Source organism: Coturnix japonica, chromosome 1, assembly GCF_001577835.2.
Source record: "Coturnix japonica isolate 7356 chromosome 1, Coturnix japonica 2.1, whole genome shotgun sequence".
NCBI classification, from domain to species: Eukaryota; Metazoa; Chordata; class Aves; order Galliformes; family Phasianidae; genus Coturnix; species Coturnix japonica.
The window spans coordinates 37,272,719-37,289,572 of record NC_029516.1 but is presented as its reverse complement, the minus strand read 5'-3'; the positions used below and the strand labels follow the sequence as shown (position 1 = coordinate 37,289,572).

General features: G+C 35.5%; 1 protein-coding gene across 4 annotated transcripts in view; it reads right to left on the bottom strand.

Annotated features, from left to right (window-relative positions):
- Positions 1 to 16,854, bottom strand: part of TMTC2 (transmembrane O-mannosyltransferase targeting cadherins 2) — a 241,980-nt gene that overhangs the window by 73,727 nt on the left and 151,399 nt on the right. For all 4 annotated transcript variants that reach the window (XM_015857482.2, XM_015857488.2, XM_015857497.2 and 1 more), the window contains one exon: positions 6,905 to 7,019. In XM_015857482.2, coding sequence (XP_015712968.1) covers positions 6,905 to 7,019 — 115 coding nt within the window. The remainder of the gene's footprint in view (positions 1 to 6,904; positions 7,020 to 16,854) is intronic.

Sequence of the window (16,854 nt, the reverse complement as noted above, 5' to 3'; positions counted from 1 at the left end):
CACAAATGTGAAGTCTACCAGATGAGAGGGGGCAAAAAAGAGTCAGCAGCTCCTTTTGCTTTGTAAAAGCAAGTACTGTGGCAGAATAAATTTTCCCTCTAAAAATACACGAAGATCAAATTACTTGTAAAAGGAAAAGCTACTTAAACCGCAGGACATAAAGTAAATGGATATAAATTGACCGTGAACTAATTTAGGAAGAATTAGTAGACAAGTTTTAGCTATCACAGCAGCAAAACTCTGGAACATCCTTACAAAAGGTTTTGTGTGTGTGTGTATTGCTTCTAGCTAAATTTAAAATGGAGTGTGAATCACTTGTGAAATGCAAGATAGGAGCTGACTACTTGAAGCATTAACAGACCTCAATCACCAACTTTGGAAGCATCTCAGAATCCTGTTTGTCTAGTTGCAAGAAAAATAAAAAGGTTAACTTCTGAGTATCTGGAAATGCTGAACATTACTTCCATAAATGAGAATTGATTATTACTACTTATACACGTATGAAGCAGAACATTTCTCCAAAACTAGTTCTTCTCTGCGAGTATTCTGAATTCTTTAAGCTGCCAACTTTCATCTACCTTCTTTGACCAACAACTTGAAAAAGTCTTCCTGCTTTCCTTCTTGGGCTTGTGTTTGGTATAAAGTCACTGAATATTAATAGGAAAAATTATTTTCAGGGACTGAAAAGTAGATGCAAAACACAAATGGACAGCCTACTGCTTTTCTCTAGTTACATAATAATTTCTTCCTGGTGCAGTCCAGCTGCTCTGTTTAAGAAGTGAATTTCTTAATCACAAAAGCTGGCACATAGTAGCCACATACACACAATACACAGGAACCATAACTGTCATGAAGGTAAACATGGATGTTAGTGAAATATCTATTAAAATCTCAGACCACGTACAGCAAAAACAGAAGTGTTTTGTCCAAACCAACTCTTTCACTGTCATTTGCAAAACTAATGGAGAGAAAAATAGCAATGGAAAATACAACAGCCCAGCACATGAAGACAATAAGTCTCCTTAATTACTTTTTTGTTTTGTTTTGTTTTGTCTTGCTTTTAAGCAATTAAGCCATTTAGCTACTCCACAAAATGACGGCTAACCTTTTCTAACAGTCTACAACTATGTTGCATTAACAGGAAAGCCAAGCACAAAGGAACAGTGCAAACAAAGTACCTTTAATGTTTTCCAGTAACATCCTGTTAGCATATATGTAAATCGAACACAAATCAGTCAGTAATAATCCATATCCAGAATGTAGTAATATAGAATGACCATTCCCTTTGCAGAATTTAACAGACAGAGAAATCATAACCATAACATTAGTAAACAAAACAAAACAAAACAAAACAAAACAAAAAAAAAGACAAAAAAATATTGAAATAGAACCATCACCCACAAAACTCTCTAACTCTCTCTAGTCTTTCAGACAGCACAGAAAGAATTCTGTCATATCCTCCCATTTACAGGAAAAAGATCCTCAAATGCAAGTAAACTGGACAGAAAATAGTTCTCTTCTTCCTTTTCTTCCCGAGTCACTTCAGTTGATGTTGCCATTATTTCATCATATCAGCTGATACAAGCCCTGCTGTCTGGACAGAAAGAGATGGATGCTCCTGGACAAGGAGTGTCATTGCTCCTGCTTTTTCGCCCCCACTCTTGGTGCTGAGCAGCTGTGAGCTGTGCCAGCACCATGCACACAAGATGTCTGATCCCTCCTGTGCCTCTGCGAGCACTGTGGGATGAGAATTTGACAGAAACTCTTACAAGCCATTTATAGAAACAGAATGATCAGGCTAAAAAGGGACCTCAAAGGACACATAGTTCCAGCTTTCCATACATGGGCAGAGAACTGTCCTTAAATACTTCCCAGGGTGGTACATCTACAGTTTCTTTGGGCAACTTGTTCCTCTGTCACCACCCTCACAGCAAATAATTTCTTCTTAATATCTAATCTAAACCTACCTCCTTTTAGCTTAAAGCCATTACTCCTTGAACTTTCACTGCACTTCCTGATGAAAAATCTCTCTCCAACTTCCCTATAGGCTCCCGTTATGTACTGGAAGGTACTAATGAAGCTGAACTGCTGTGTCCACGGAAAGGACAAAATTTATGCACAAATAACCTCAATTTCAAAGAATGAAATATGCAACTGAATATCACTGAATGCATTTCAGCTCTCAATACTGCTTACAAAAATATCGTTACTTCATTTTTCATCACAGGCTCCCAAAATAAGACCCACAGCAGAGATTTGCACTGTGCGATGCCACTGGTCATTGAAGTGACCTTTGAGTGCTACCTCAAAAACCAGTCAGCAAGACTTTATGCAGAGAGCTTCAGTTACAAAAAGACACAAATTTCAGCTGTTGCCCTTGATAGATGAAGAGTGCTGGCAAAGCTCAGATTAATTCCAAACAGGTTTGTAGCAAGTTCTTTTTTTTTTCTGAGCAAAGAATACACTGGTCAAGTAGTAAAACAGCTGGCAATACATCCTCTTTGCTTTTAAATTCAACATCCTGCATTGTAAAAAGCTTCTGTGCTATCAAGGAAGAGGAACTATAACCTTGACTTGTTTCCTACTATGTGAAGAAGCAATGCAGCAACTCTGTCCATGAAGGGTCAATTCCAGGTCAGCACAGTTTAGGGAGTTAGCTTACTTTTTGGGATTTTCAACTTTTACAGCTCAAAGGAGATTTTCATGCCAGCACCCTTAAAAAGGAAAAAGCTGAAACACAATTTCAGGTGTTACACAGGCTAAGAGCAACAAACAACAATTTAGTTTATATTGATTTCCAGAGGTTTCACAAAAGGATGCAAAGTTAAAGACTGTGCATGAAACACTTCTACAACCTCAGACTTCACAGAATTAAAGTGTCAGTTACTACTGAAGACTTTAGCTAACAGAAGTCTAGAAAAATAAAATAAATCCACATTTACTGACATAGTACCCTGAAGTTACTGAAGTAAAAGTTACGCAAAGTCAGACTTTGAATATATTCAAATAAATTATCTGAATAATAAACTTGTAGACACAAAGCAGTACCACTGAATCAAAAGTAAAGGTACTTGGGGTCTTTAGTTAATTTATTATTTATTGGGCATTGTACACTCCCCAAATTCATCATTTAAATGAACTAATACCATTTCAAAGGTATATTAAACACTAATGTGAGATTACAGATCTACTTTAATCTGCTGATTACTCAAGGTAGCATAGATCACTGTTATAACAATAAAAGCATACTCTAAGCAGAGCTTGGCCTAATTACAAATGAGCAAATTATCAATAAACTGTCTTTTAATTGATAAACAATTTTACTTTAGGCAGTGACTAGAAGCAATTTTAAACAAAGCAAAAGAAACCTGGAGCTTTAGGACAATCATAAAAATGTTAACAAGCCATAAAAAAGCTAGTTTATTTTTCATCTGTTGATCATTGCCTACTTTGGAGAAGCAAATATTTTTCTATAGTTCCGTCCTTGGTACTTCACAGTATCAGAATATATGGATTTCTTAAACATGTGGAAAGAGATCTCCATTTATGCTGATTTATCACCTTCTGAAATCTAGCAGAAATCAGCAGCACTACATAGATTTTTAGAAGTTGGTTTTGAGATTTGGTAGAATTACCTGCAGTGCTATCTCAAGCAGGAGGCCACATGTTGAAGTGTAGACTACCTTATTACAGTCATATTTTAATACAATCTCCACATACAGTAGAAAATGAGAGCTGAAATCCTTTCAGCACTAAAATTACTATGAAAATCTCAACTACTCTCGGAGATATCAAGCTCCAAAATCCTCTTGAGATTTTCATAAGGCTTTTAGAAAAAAAAAAAAAAAGAAAAGAAAAGAAAAAAAAAGTTTCTAAAGAAGTCAGAAATCCTCAGCCTGAGTTCAGGTTGCTAAGATTCCAGGCCAAAGATCCTATCCTCAAGAAAATAGGCTGTTTACCAGGCAGTTTCACTTTTATGTATTTGGACCTGAGAAATGTCAGCAGAACAAACCCATTTTAACTCACACCTATATGAGTGATGAACCACCAACTTAATATTCCTGTTAGCGAGAGCTTTTCTTTTATTCACTATTATTAAAATAAAATTAAAAATTATTTCTTAAAGATGCAGATTAACTTGGAACTTAGTTTCCTGGGTGTTTGTTGAAGAGAGAGAAAGCCATGACAACACAGATCTTCATAGAGAATTACAGTTTGTCAAAATCCATTCATCTTCTGAATGTAGTGCTTCTCCACAATGTATGTGACTGATGACTTGTGTTATTTTTATTCTTGTTCTCCACACTAAGCATCTTATTATATGGTCTTTACTATATGTCTGCTGCTCTCTACAAATGTAGGGATTTATTTATGGTTACATAATTGCCACATTTGAACAAAATGGCAAATGACACATTCTGAATCAGGCAAGCGTTCAAAGGGAGATTATGTAATTATGTAATCTAAATTCATACAGCTTAAATTGTCCTGAATGGCAAAAGAATCTACGACTCAGAGCTGCTGTAGAGCTGCAAAGGTATCAGTCAGAAAATAATGCATTACAGAAATCAGCCATTTCTCCATCCTGCTAAATTCACCAGGCTTTAACACATCAATAGACAATTGCTAAGCCAACAGCACATTTTAGCACAAAATGGTGTCTTGAAAAAACAGAAGTGAGATCATCAAATGCTTCTGTTTGTGTAGTTTGTCTTTGATCATTACCCATTGAAAACTCTCAGTTAATCCTTAATAATTTCTTCCTTGATCAGACAGCACTTTGATTTGCTATTGCTGCATATGAATACTGCTGCAAGTGCTTATTAACTTGTATCAAATACTGGGGCATAAATGCTAAGAAAAAATAAAGAATATGGGAAGCTTAAATAGACTTAGGATCCATTAGGCCAAAACCACACAAATCAGAAATCACTGTAAGCGTGCTTTCTTTCTAAAAATCTACAAAATGATTGCTTTAGTTTTAAGGCCACATCCTAAAACCCAGAAACAGTAAATCTAACAGTCCTCCTGTAATCACATAGAAGAAGTATTTTTTCAATTACATTATTTTTGTAAGAGGCCCCCGTATAACAATGTGCCACGGAAGGGCTGAACTTGCAAGAAGCTCTTCAGAGTTTGCCCTTAAAATATTGGATTAGATTGGTGTCTTACTGCATCAAAGCCCATTTCATTTACCACTTAGTTTCCATACTGGATATGGAAGTAAAAACAAGAGGAAAAAAAACAAGACTGTATAAATAAAAAGATTTAAAATAATGATGAGAGAGTTTTCGGTTTCTGTAGGTCATGTTTTTGTGAAACTTAGGGGAAAAAAAAGAAAAAAAAAAAAAGAAAAAAAGGAAGAGAATTTTATTGCACCCTGGATACTGTTAGAAAGATTAAGAATTAAATATTGTTTTTTGCATATGCAAATATATATACATACTGTATAGCAAATACTTTGTTTACTTTCAGGAGTACATGTAGGTACCTTTATGGTCTATACATTCCAACAATTCTAGTTAAATTCCTTTTACACAAACTTGGTGGAATTCTAAGAGGTTTTCTATTTATCATAAATGAAGGCTTGTAGGCATACATTTTGTTAATCAATGCAAAGCCAGAATATTATGGCTTGCTCTTAGAACAGCAAAACTACTGAAGTCTGATTTCTTTTATATCCCCTGTCTTTACCGCCCAACCCTCCTTCTTCTTATTACTCTGCTATTTCTGTATAGGCATATATATAAAAAAAAAAATAAAAATGCAATAGTTACAATTTTCATCCCCCAAGCCAACTGTGTATAAGAAATGCGAGAATATCAATTGTTTCATTTTTTTAATCCTACATTCTCCTGCTTCATTCAAAAGTTACTTCTTTAAACACAAGTGAAAAGAGTTTGTTCTTAAAAATATGATTTTCACAGATATTGCCTAACAGAGGCAAAAATTGTTGTGCATGCACATATGCTTTAAATGTATGATTAAAAAATATATACAAATTTTGAGTTACTATAATGACTTTGGAATAGGTCTAGTACCACTAAATTTCATTGAAAAAGCAGAGAAACATCTCCTGTACATTTACCTGCAAGGCAAACTAATGGAATGGACAACTGATTCCTTGGTTAAAAAAAAAAAATAAATAAAATATTATAATAATAATAATAATAATAATAATAATAATAATAATAATAATAATAATAATAATAATAATAATAACAACAACAAAAAGTCTATTGTGGTAAACTTAATTGCCAGATAATTTGAATGGCCATTTTAAATTGGACTTATTCTTGGCAGAATTTTATATATTTATCTGTTTGTTTATTTATTTAACCCCACTCTGAGGGCCCAGGCTGTTGGGTGCCCAAATGAAGGAAAGGGAGTAGAGCAGAGCTGGGAGCAGGGCACAGCCCTGAACACCCATTGAATCACTCCGCTGCTCCAGAAAGTATTTAGCTATTCTAACAGTTCAGGACCTCACTGAAAGATATGGACTTATGCTAGGAAGTGCTTACACCCACTCCTCCCACCCACTGTTATTTAGACTTCCTTTTAAAGTCTAAGTAACACCTCTGTATTTTAGCACAGTCAGAAACAGATGGAGTAGTACTGGTGCCAAGCTCATCTATCTGCACTTTGTTCAGTGTGGGAATTTTGTTTCATTTTAAGCAATCAGATTTGTATGTTTGCCTGTTCTAAGAATAATGATAGAAGAATATACAGTAATATTGACCAAGGAGAGACCCTGTCCTCCCCAAAGCTTAAAGAGCACTATTAATGAAATGATCAGTACAAAGCAACAGCTAGAATCACCTCCATTTCCTACAGGGAAATCAATAGCTATATTCACAACAGGTTTTGCAAAGGATCCAACCCCAGGAAAGCCACACATACTTACAAATTATAGAGCATATCAGCCATGTTGCTGCGGTAGTACAAGGCATTTCTGTAGGCGCTTTCAGCTTCAGAAATCTTGCTCTGGCTCTTGAGAACATTTCCAAGGTTACCCCATGCTGTCAAGAGAAGAAAGCAGTATTCAGAAAGAGCTCCAATCCAATTACACATGACACAGTATCTGAGCATGGGCAAGTTCCAAGGGGAGGCAAGCCCCACAAAGAAGCTATGCCTAAGGAAGGGGAGGGGAGGTTTCTTGTTTTTTCCCTCAGTTCTCCGTATCATTGCATCTTACTGTACTGTGTGACTTACATTATGTAGCAGTGATTTGCATACACTCTGCATACATATCATTTTTGGGTGGGAAAATAAACTTTCAAAACAAAATACATCTGCATGATTTGGAAAGAACTGTAGCAAAGGAAAAGGATCATTTTCTCTTCTAAAACCTCTACGTGAAAAGCTTCAGAGTTAAATGCACATAGATAGAGCATCTTCATGGTTAAAGTTTTTTTTTCCAGTCTATCTACTCAAAACCTCAAGAGCTGTACCCAGACAGGCTTCTCAGGGAAGTATCAAAATTGACATGTGACACTGGAATTGGACGAACAGTAAGGTAAATAACCAGAATTAAAAGTATGCCATATGGATATAAACATATTAGACACATCACTAAAATGCATCTTTCTACTTGGACAACATGTGGTTCCTTTCCATAAATTTTATTGTGTTATATAATGTGTTTTTATATCCCAGCTATAAAGGACTCGAGGTAAAAAACAATAATAATAATAATAATAAAAACTAAGGCTTCACATGTGTTCTTTTTGCAGTTTGTTGAGCGTTAAGAAAAGTATGCATACAAAAGAAACTGGAACTAATATTTTATATAAAATACAACTTAAGTTATTCCAGGAAGATAATTTAAACGGCCTTATAATTATAGAGTGTATGTATACATGAACAAAAAACACATTATGCTTATAATACATTGAAGTTGTTTCATAAAATAGTTCAACTTTCACAAGAATTTCTTTTTTTATGTCTAAGTATAGTGGAAAGAGGATGCCCATCCTTTTCACCAAATACAAAATACATGGCAAACTCTTCACTCCTGATGTACGAACCATGAACATTAGCTCAAATTACTGTTAAGTTCTGCCTCTTCAGTTACTCAAGTCCTTTTTTACAGTAACTTTTATCAAAACTGAGTAACACAAACTTTTAATGTGGCTTAATATAACGCCAATAGCAGGTTAACAATTATAATAATTATTATCAGGTACATGTTTTTCCTTAGAATATACACGGTGTTCAAACTGTTGTGTTTTGCTGCAGAAGGATCCTGCCAAGTGCAATAGTTTCTACTCTGGACTTCATTTAATGCTGCATGTTCCATTATTTAACTGATTTAATAGACTTTTTCAGGCGATATCTTATTTTACAGTCTGCAAAGTATTTTGTGTCAAGGATTAATACCAATATTTAACCTGTGTTATTGCATCTGAAATTTACTCTATTTAGTGTTTGGCTAAACTTGTGGAAATTTTTATCAATCCTTATCTGAAGTCCAATTTCTTCTGTAAAATTATAGCAACATTATGTGAGCATTCAGAAGCACAGAGAAAATTGCACCTGGATGTGAAGCTACAAACACACTAAAACCACACTCTATGACTTCAACTACATTTCAGCACAAGGCTATTTTCCATCTGCACATCCTGAGAAATTAAAAATGAATATACTCGAGGCAAAGGGAAGAAACTAAATCAGTCAATTCTAGTATTTAGGATGGATTTTTATCCCGCTTAGTATACTAAGCCAGCTTCGCAAGGCAACTAAGGTAACATCACACATCTCATCTCCACATCTCATCTCATCCACCTATAAAACAGCATATTAATTGCATATGGTTCCATAGGTCTACACAACGTAAATGGACATACAAAAAACTAAAAAGTAAATCTACACAACATGTAAGCCAGCAACTAAGTGAAAATTCTCCTTATATTTGAGAACCTCTAAACTAGTTGGATTTCTTGATAGGAAAATGGACATTTTAAATGGGGGTGTTTTTTTGTGTCGTTTTTTTTTTTTTTTCCCTTTCTTTTTGTGTACCTCTTGTTTGTTTGATTTTTAAAGAGTAAGAAAAAAATAATGTAGTATTAAGTAAGAAAACAAATAATTGCTTAAGTAGTATGATTTTGGGCCACATCAAAATAGATTTCTATCAGATTATCAGGCCCCTAGGCAATCTAGCAGTGAAGGTACTCCAAGTTTTCAGACACTTAATTTTTCAAAATGAGAATGTTTATGAAAAAAACTCTTCTTCAAAGTTTAATTTGGTTTCTGAATTATAGGAACTGAGGACTGAGAAAAGTAAGTTGATATATAAAACCCTCTCTTTGCACCTTTCTTCTGAAAGAGGGCAAGACAGACAATTTCAAGGCAGGAACAATGTTGTCCAACCTAATCTGGCTGGATTTAAAATGCACATCTTACTAAACAGAAGAGTTGAACTTTCAAAATGCAATTCAGTTATGAAAACAAATCAGAAATGATCAGAATAAATTAATTTAAATAAATCCTTGCATTTCTTTTGAATAAAGGATTATCCTAGCCTATGGAATTTATAAAGCAACTAAGTAAAGCCTGAGAGAGAAGCACTTGGTGCAAAAAGCAAATATGTTGACTACACAATAAAACAGTTTTCTTCAAAACAACAATTAAATTAATTGTCTTAATAAAGATAATCTTGAAGCAGAACCCATGTAGTAAGAAAATAAAAATGAGATGATAATAAAAGATATTTGTTCTAAACATACCTTTGCTGAATCAAGGAAGAGAAAATATAAATACATAAATAAATAAAGATAAATATCATCAAAATACAACTTGATAAACATAAGAGAAAAACAAAACAAAACAAAACCTTAATTTTCCCAGTGTATTACATCAGGAGACAACACAGTCATTTGTAAACGTTGCTTGGAGTAAATAGATCCTAAAACCGAATCGAAACAGATTTACAATTTTTACAACTCATAACAATGAATTATTGAAGTTTTGTGATACTGATCTCATCTTAAAACTATAAGACAGATTCATAACATTTAAGTTAAAACAGAAATTGATGAAGGCATCGAAAAAGTGAGCCTGATCATTACTTGAGTGACATTGATAAACTACTTGAACTGCTACTGAAATACTTAGGGAACAGCAAAATCATTTGTAATCAAGTTCTCAGAGTCCAAACAAGCAACTCTACTTCACAGAGCAATGCACAACAAGCCAAAGAAACTTCTAGAGAGATTTACAGGTATTTGTGCTTTATTTTCTATTCTCAAGCTGAAATCAGCAGGTCTTTCTGCATTTTCCCTTACAACCTGTGAAAACAAAATGAACACTAACAACTATAATCTTTGTTTTATTTGTTAACGGATTTTAGGGATGAAGAGATCCTGAAGCAGGAAAAAGAAAAGAAAAAAAAAAAGAAAAAGAAAAAAGAAAAAGGCTTTTTTAAAATGTAATGATTGACAACATTTATGATAAAGGACACTACCACAAGAATCTTCAGTGTTCAACTTCACTAGAAAAGCAGTACTTGCCTTTCCCTTTTTTTCACTTATTTCTCCCCTTTGTTAATTCTGACTAGTAATGATCTCTGTTTTTCCATCTGGAAAGAACAAGGGAGGAGGGCACATAAGACCAAGAGCAAAACAAACAGCCCACTCTATGTAAAACTTTTGGAATCAAAAGACATCCAGTTTTGAAAAACACTTTGAAGTGTATGGCCACCACTTGCATTCATTAAACTATTAGCCTGCCCTGGGCTTCATCACACTGCAAAAAAGTAATGTTGGCTTGTATCAAAACCAGCCAGCTCCCACATCAAGCCGATGAACAGTGCAACTCCTCCACACTCCCCATAAAGACTCGTAATTTCATGAGACAACTAGTTTTTCTTCAGTTTACATTGCAGAGCTAAGATATCAAGGCTTATCAATGACAATTAAGCTAACAGATCCAACAGATGCTGCAAAACTCCATAGCATCAATGCTTTAAAATATTCCAAAATTCCTCGACATTATCATGTTAAGTACAAAGTAAGATTTTTTTTTATTTCTTTATTTTTTTTCTGGATGATGAAATAATTGAAGAGAGTTTTATTTTTATTAAAAACTTCTGTTTCCAACACTGTCCCAACTGACTTTCCATTTGCTTCTCTCTCCTTCCAAAACTAACAAGTCAACTGAAAGATGTGTACTTTTCATATAAGTCAAGACTTCATAGCAGCATACTAATCATCTCTTCTTGGTTACAGCATCAATATTTGAATTTTGCACTGCACTTGGTACAATTTTATGTCTTCTTTCACTATGAACTTGTTGCACAAGTAAATCACAGGGGAACAGGTATTAAAATAGTACGGCAAAACTGAAAAATTTACAAGGGGGAAACAGTACAAATTACACTTCCAACTTTGAAATGCTGAGCTGCTTTCCAAGAATTTACATCATAGTATGTCTAATTTTCAATGCATTTTTTTTTTCCTCTGAAATTAGTTAATTCAGTAGTTATCCGCGTAATTGAGTCAATATAAAAGAACTGAAAAAAAAAAAACCTATATGGAAAGTTAAGAGATCTTTCTATCCAGGTGATGCTTCTGAAAATTGGCAAAAACAGCAAGGATAAGATTCCACAAGCACCGATTATGTTACACATGTCAGAGGGGGTGTATTTATACAAGGCTGTCAGCCCCATGAACATTAAATTAACTTATAAAACTCGAGAGTATAAACTTGTATAACTAGACACAAAAAGAAATAACCCCTTCTCTTTTTCTATGAAATTTTGTGACAATTCCTGGAGCATAACAATCCAGGCTTCCTGTTCAGGACACTTTGGGCTTCGTTTTTGCTATTTTTTATCATGTTCTTAAAACTGTTTCATTTTGCATTATAAATCATTGTTCTTAAGCAACCAGTGAGAAAACCATGAATGACGAACATTCACAGCGTCACCTCACCATGTAGCAGATATCACCATGAGGTAGGCAGAGGTGAATACAGCAGCGTATAGTGAAGCTCTCAGCTCTATGGTAACAGGGAACAAATAGATTCTTATTACAGGTTCTTGGAACTTCCACAAAAAAAAGTTTTTCTGTTCATTAGTAGCATTGACACTGGATAGTTCTAGATCAAATATTTACTAACTGAATTATTCATATCATCACTTATCTAAAACTCTACATTAATAGCTGAAATAATACATGAAAGCCACGTATTATCTTACACAGAGTAAGACCACTGTTAAGGTTAAAATTAGAGAATTTTTTTGAGCAATGTGATAACAAGATGGCCTCAGCAAAAATACACTTAATGCCAAACGAGGCTTGCAGAGAAAAATATGTTTTTTTTCTTGTGCTCAAGTTTATACCCTTAAAATAGATAAATTACCGTCATCAGATTCAGCTCCCTCCTGCTGAAATTACAGGTGCTAAACTACAAATTAAAAGTCATATTCTGTTCCCAAGTCTGTTGCTGATCTGTTATTTAGATTTGTTGTTTAGGAAGTTTCATCTCCTGAACCCTTTCCATTCTTTACTCTTGACATCTGTTGTTCATTCATTAGTTGCAGGCTTTTTCTGCCAGGGACTGTCTCTCACTGTGGGTTCGTACAGTGCCTACTACAACAACACAGCTAGACACTAATGGAACATAAACGCATTTCAGCCTCTAGGGCAATGAAGTAAAGGAAGGAGAGGAAGTGTTCTTGCAGTATAGAAGAGAAACGTAAGGAACATTTTTCTGTGTAATTACTATTCTCATAAAAGAAGGGCCAAGAAAACTAAGTTATTTAGAGTTCAAACACTGTGAGAACTGCTGAAATTTACATTTACAGATTATATTTTGGTCTATATTCTTAACTCCCATTAAAGGGTCATCCTTCTTAAAACATATTTGGGAGCAGACAGAGGTCCCAAAGGGAAATCTGAGTTTCTCTGAGAAGTTTCGAGTGTGGTCAACTTCATGAGAAAGAAGATGAAATATTAATACCAATGTTTGCTAATGGAAAATTCATCCTAATGAAGAAAAAAAGACAGAGATTTTGCAGTGGAGGCCATTTATAGCGGTCAACAAAATCTCAGATACCAGAACTTGGCTGTAATGGAGAGAGAGAGCTCAGTATCAGATACACCATTTACATCTAAGAGGTTGTATTCATAGCTATAAAGAGCAACCTTTTCCTTCTTGTCAGAAGGTTATATTCATCATCAGTTCATGTCTTTTTTTTTTTTTTTTTTTTCTGTCAAGGATACTACTGGATAAAGTAGAGTGGTGCTTCAGCCTTTAGCATTCACATTTCATCAAGCAATCACTTTGTTCTAGATAAGAAAAGATTTTCACCAGCAGAAGCAAAATAGGTTTTCTGAATAAAAACTCTGAAAGCTCAGTTGCAATCACCAAAAAAAGTAAATGAAGAGAATCAGTTTTATTACAACACAGACACACTCTGTCTTACAGATATATTCAGGAGATCAATTAAACAATGTTTATTAAGTGGTTTGAGTGCAGAGAAGTTCACCTAAGCACTAAAAGTTATTAAGTTGGAAGCTAAAGAGTTTTATTATAAGTTCTGCTGAGAGAACATTACGATTCATACAAAGCATTTCTGTTCTTCATATTATTGCAAAGAAGTTATAAATATGTCAAAATATACCACAAATTTACTTATAATTTACAATATTTTCTCTACAGAAATTTTACTTGTTAATAGACACTTTGATCAAGTTACCTCATCTTGCTAAAACAACAGCAGAAATGCCCCGTTCCTTGTTTCCTAAAGTGATAAATGGTCTCTGTGTACTTACAATTTATGAGTTTAATCTACATTATATATTGATTTTTTTTTTATTTTTTATTTTTTTTTAATATTAGTGGGTATTTAGTAATGATGAGGCATTTAATCAGATCTCTACTACCACCTCAGCATTGTATATTATCATTCTCTTTATTAAGAACATTACTTATGCTATTTGTTGATCAATTCTGGGACTTCTGGAATGACAGCAGGTGAACAAAAAACACGACTGCATTATATACAGAACTATGAAAGCTCTCCAGTACTTGTCAGCACGGGCACTGAAACAACTGAATTTTGTCAGGCAGTGTTTCAGTCCTATTTATTTTTGAAACTGTGTTACAAATGGATATGAATCCATGACATTTCCTGCTATGTTCAACACCACTGTCCAATATACCTTCCTCTAAGTTAACTTTTCTTCCACAAAGGACAGGACAGCAGCTCTCTCAGCTCAATGAAACTGAGATGATATTAAGCATTTGCTAAGGAGGGACTGCTCCTAGGCTTCATCACTTACTCTGTTTAGTCTAGAGAACAGAAGGCTGATGATGAATCAATTGACTCAAAAGAAGGGAGAAAAGTGAATTATGCTGCCCTTAGCATCTAATGTGCTCACTGTTCTGAATCACAGGAGAACCCGATGACATTTTTGATTGCATAGCTTTGTTAGCTATGTGCAGTGCAAGTATGTGAGCACTGTAAGCCATGTCATGAGGCTCCACAAGGATCAAGAACAGAGCAGTGAACCAGGGCTGACTCAAAGCTCTCATGACCTAAGGAATTCTATTTTGTAGAGAAAAAGGACTCAGATTGTTCAAGAGAGAAGTGATCATCCCAGAGACTTCAGGATCAGCCCTGAGGAATGCTTTAGAGAACTAAATTGACTCAGGCCAAGACGTGACTGTGTTAAATTTGTAAACTTACACAGCTTTCTGAACAGCAGGCGGAATTCTAAAAATAATTATATGTATTTCAAAACTATCACTTAAATCCCAAGTGGTGGACCGTAAGCTAGATTCCTACAGAAATGGAAGGGTGTACTTATCCAACTGAAATGACAGCTATGGTTCTCAGAGCTAAAGTAGATGGATCATGTTGGCCCACTTCCAGGTAAGGGTAACAGAGAGGACAGTGACCTGGGAACATGCCAGAACAGTCACAGGAGGACTGGAGTTTGTCAAACCAAGGTAATCCTAAGAGGACTACATGTGTAAGATTTGGAAAAGGCAGTATAGTTCATATTTAGGAAGAAAGCTTCTCTGTGAGACTTCAAAGTGAGTTTTGTTTGCTCTTTTTTAAATCACTTATTAAGACAAGATAAACCCTGTAAAGCTTTACCATCCAGTGAATGTTCATAGTGGTAGAGAAATACAGATCACACAGAAGAAGGTAGATCATGACAAGACACATTTCATCTATTGCAGGCAGTGAAACTAAGTAAAGAGATGAAAGTAATTCACTAGCATCTCTAATAGTCTATATTCTATCTTTTATATCCTGAGAACAGAAATACAAGTTCAACGTGCCACAACACCTAAGCAAAGAGAACAAAAAGACACTGAATACATAGTTCTTTTTTTTTTTTTTTTTTTTTTTTTTTTTTCTTATTTAAAAATCTTTTATGTATTTAGAAACTAAACTAAACACAAGCCTTCTGCTGAGAGAAGCTGTCAGCCAATGGCCCGGACAGGTACATTCTTGGCTGAGTAAGGAACTGGCTGGATGGCCATGCCTAGAGAGTGGTGGTGAATGGAAATAAATCCAGCTGGCACCCAGTCATGAGTGGTGTTACCCCGGGGGTCAGTATTGGGTCCCATCCTGTTCAATATCTTTACTGATGATCTGGATAAGGACACAGAGTGCAACCTCACGATAACACCAAGTTGTCAGGAAGAGTTGATCTGCTCGAGGGTAGCAAGGCCCTCTACAGGGCAATCTGGACAGGCTAGAAAGCTGGGCTGAGACCAATGGCATGAAGTTCAAGAACACCAAATGCTGGATCCTACACTTTGGCCACAAGAACCCCAAGCTTGGAGCAGAGTGGCTGGAAGACTGTAAAAAAGAAACAGACCTGTGGGTACTGGTTGACATTTGGCTGAACATGAGCCAGCGGTGTACCCCGGTGGCCAAGAAAGCCAATGGCATTCAGCCTTGTATCAGAAATAGTGCTGTCAGCGGGAGCAGGGAAATGATGCTTTCTTTTTACTCAGGAATGGTGAGACCACATCTTGAGTAGCGAGTTCAGTTTTGGGCCCCTCACCACAAGGAAAGACACTGATGCGCTGGAACCTGTTCAGAGAAGGGCAATGAAGCTGGTAAGGGGTCTGGAGCACAAGCCTTTTGAGAAGGGGCTGAGGGAACGGGGATCTTCTCTGAGGAAGCTTATCGCTCTCTACAACTACCTGAAAGGAAAATGTGGTGAGCTGGGGGTGGGCCTATGTAACTTGCGATAGGACTAGAGGGAATGGCCTCAAATTATGCCAGAGGAGATTCAGATTGGATGTTAGGAAAAGCTTCTTCCCCAAAAGAATGGTCAGACACGGAAATTGGCTGCCCAGGGAGGTGGTGGAGTTGCCGTCCCTGGAGATGTTCATGGAACATATAGATGTTGCACTGAGGGACATGGTTTAGTGGGATATATTGCTGATAGGTGGACAGTTGGACTGGATGATCTTGGAGATATTTTCCAACCTTGGTGATTCTATGACTCTACTGCAGCTGCTATCATATCAGCCATCACCTAATTTACAAATGACTCAGTGCTGGCAGAAATCTTAATCCAAGACAGAGAGGTGAATAACACCTGGTTTCACTGAAAGAAAAGGCATAAAGAGGCATCAAAATGTGTGCAAATTACTATCATGTTCACATCAAAGGTTTTTTTCTCTACCAGACTTAGATAATAAAGCCTCAACACATACTCCTATGCAATCTAATATAGGCAGGAAAATGAAGACACATAACTCATGATGAAAACCAGGATGTAAAAGAAAGATAGTGCAACAACTAGATGAATATCTAAACAAACATGCTTAGTTTGAGAAACAACCTGGATAATCTTATTTTCCTCTTAATTAATAGTAATT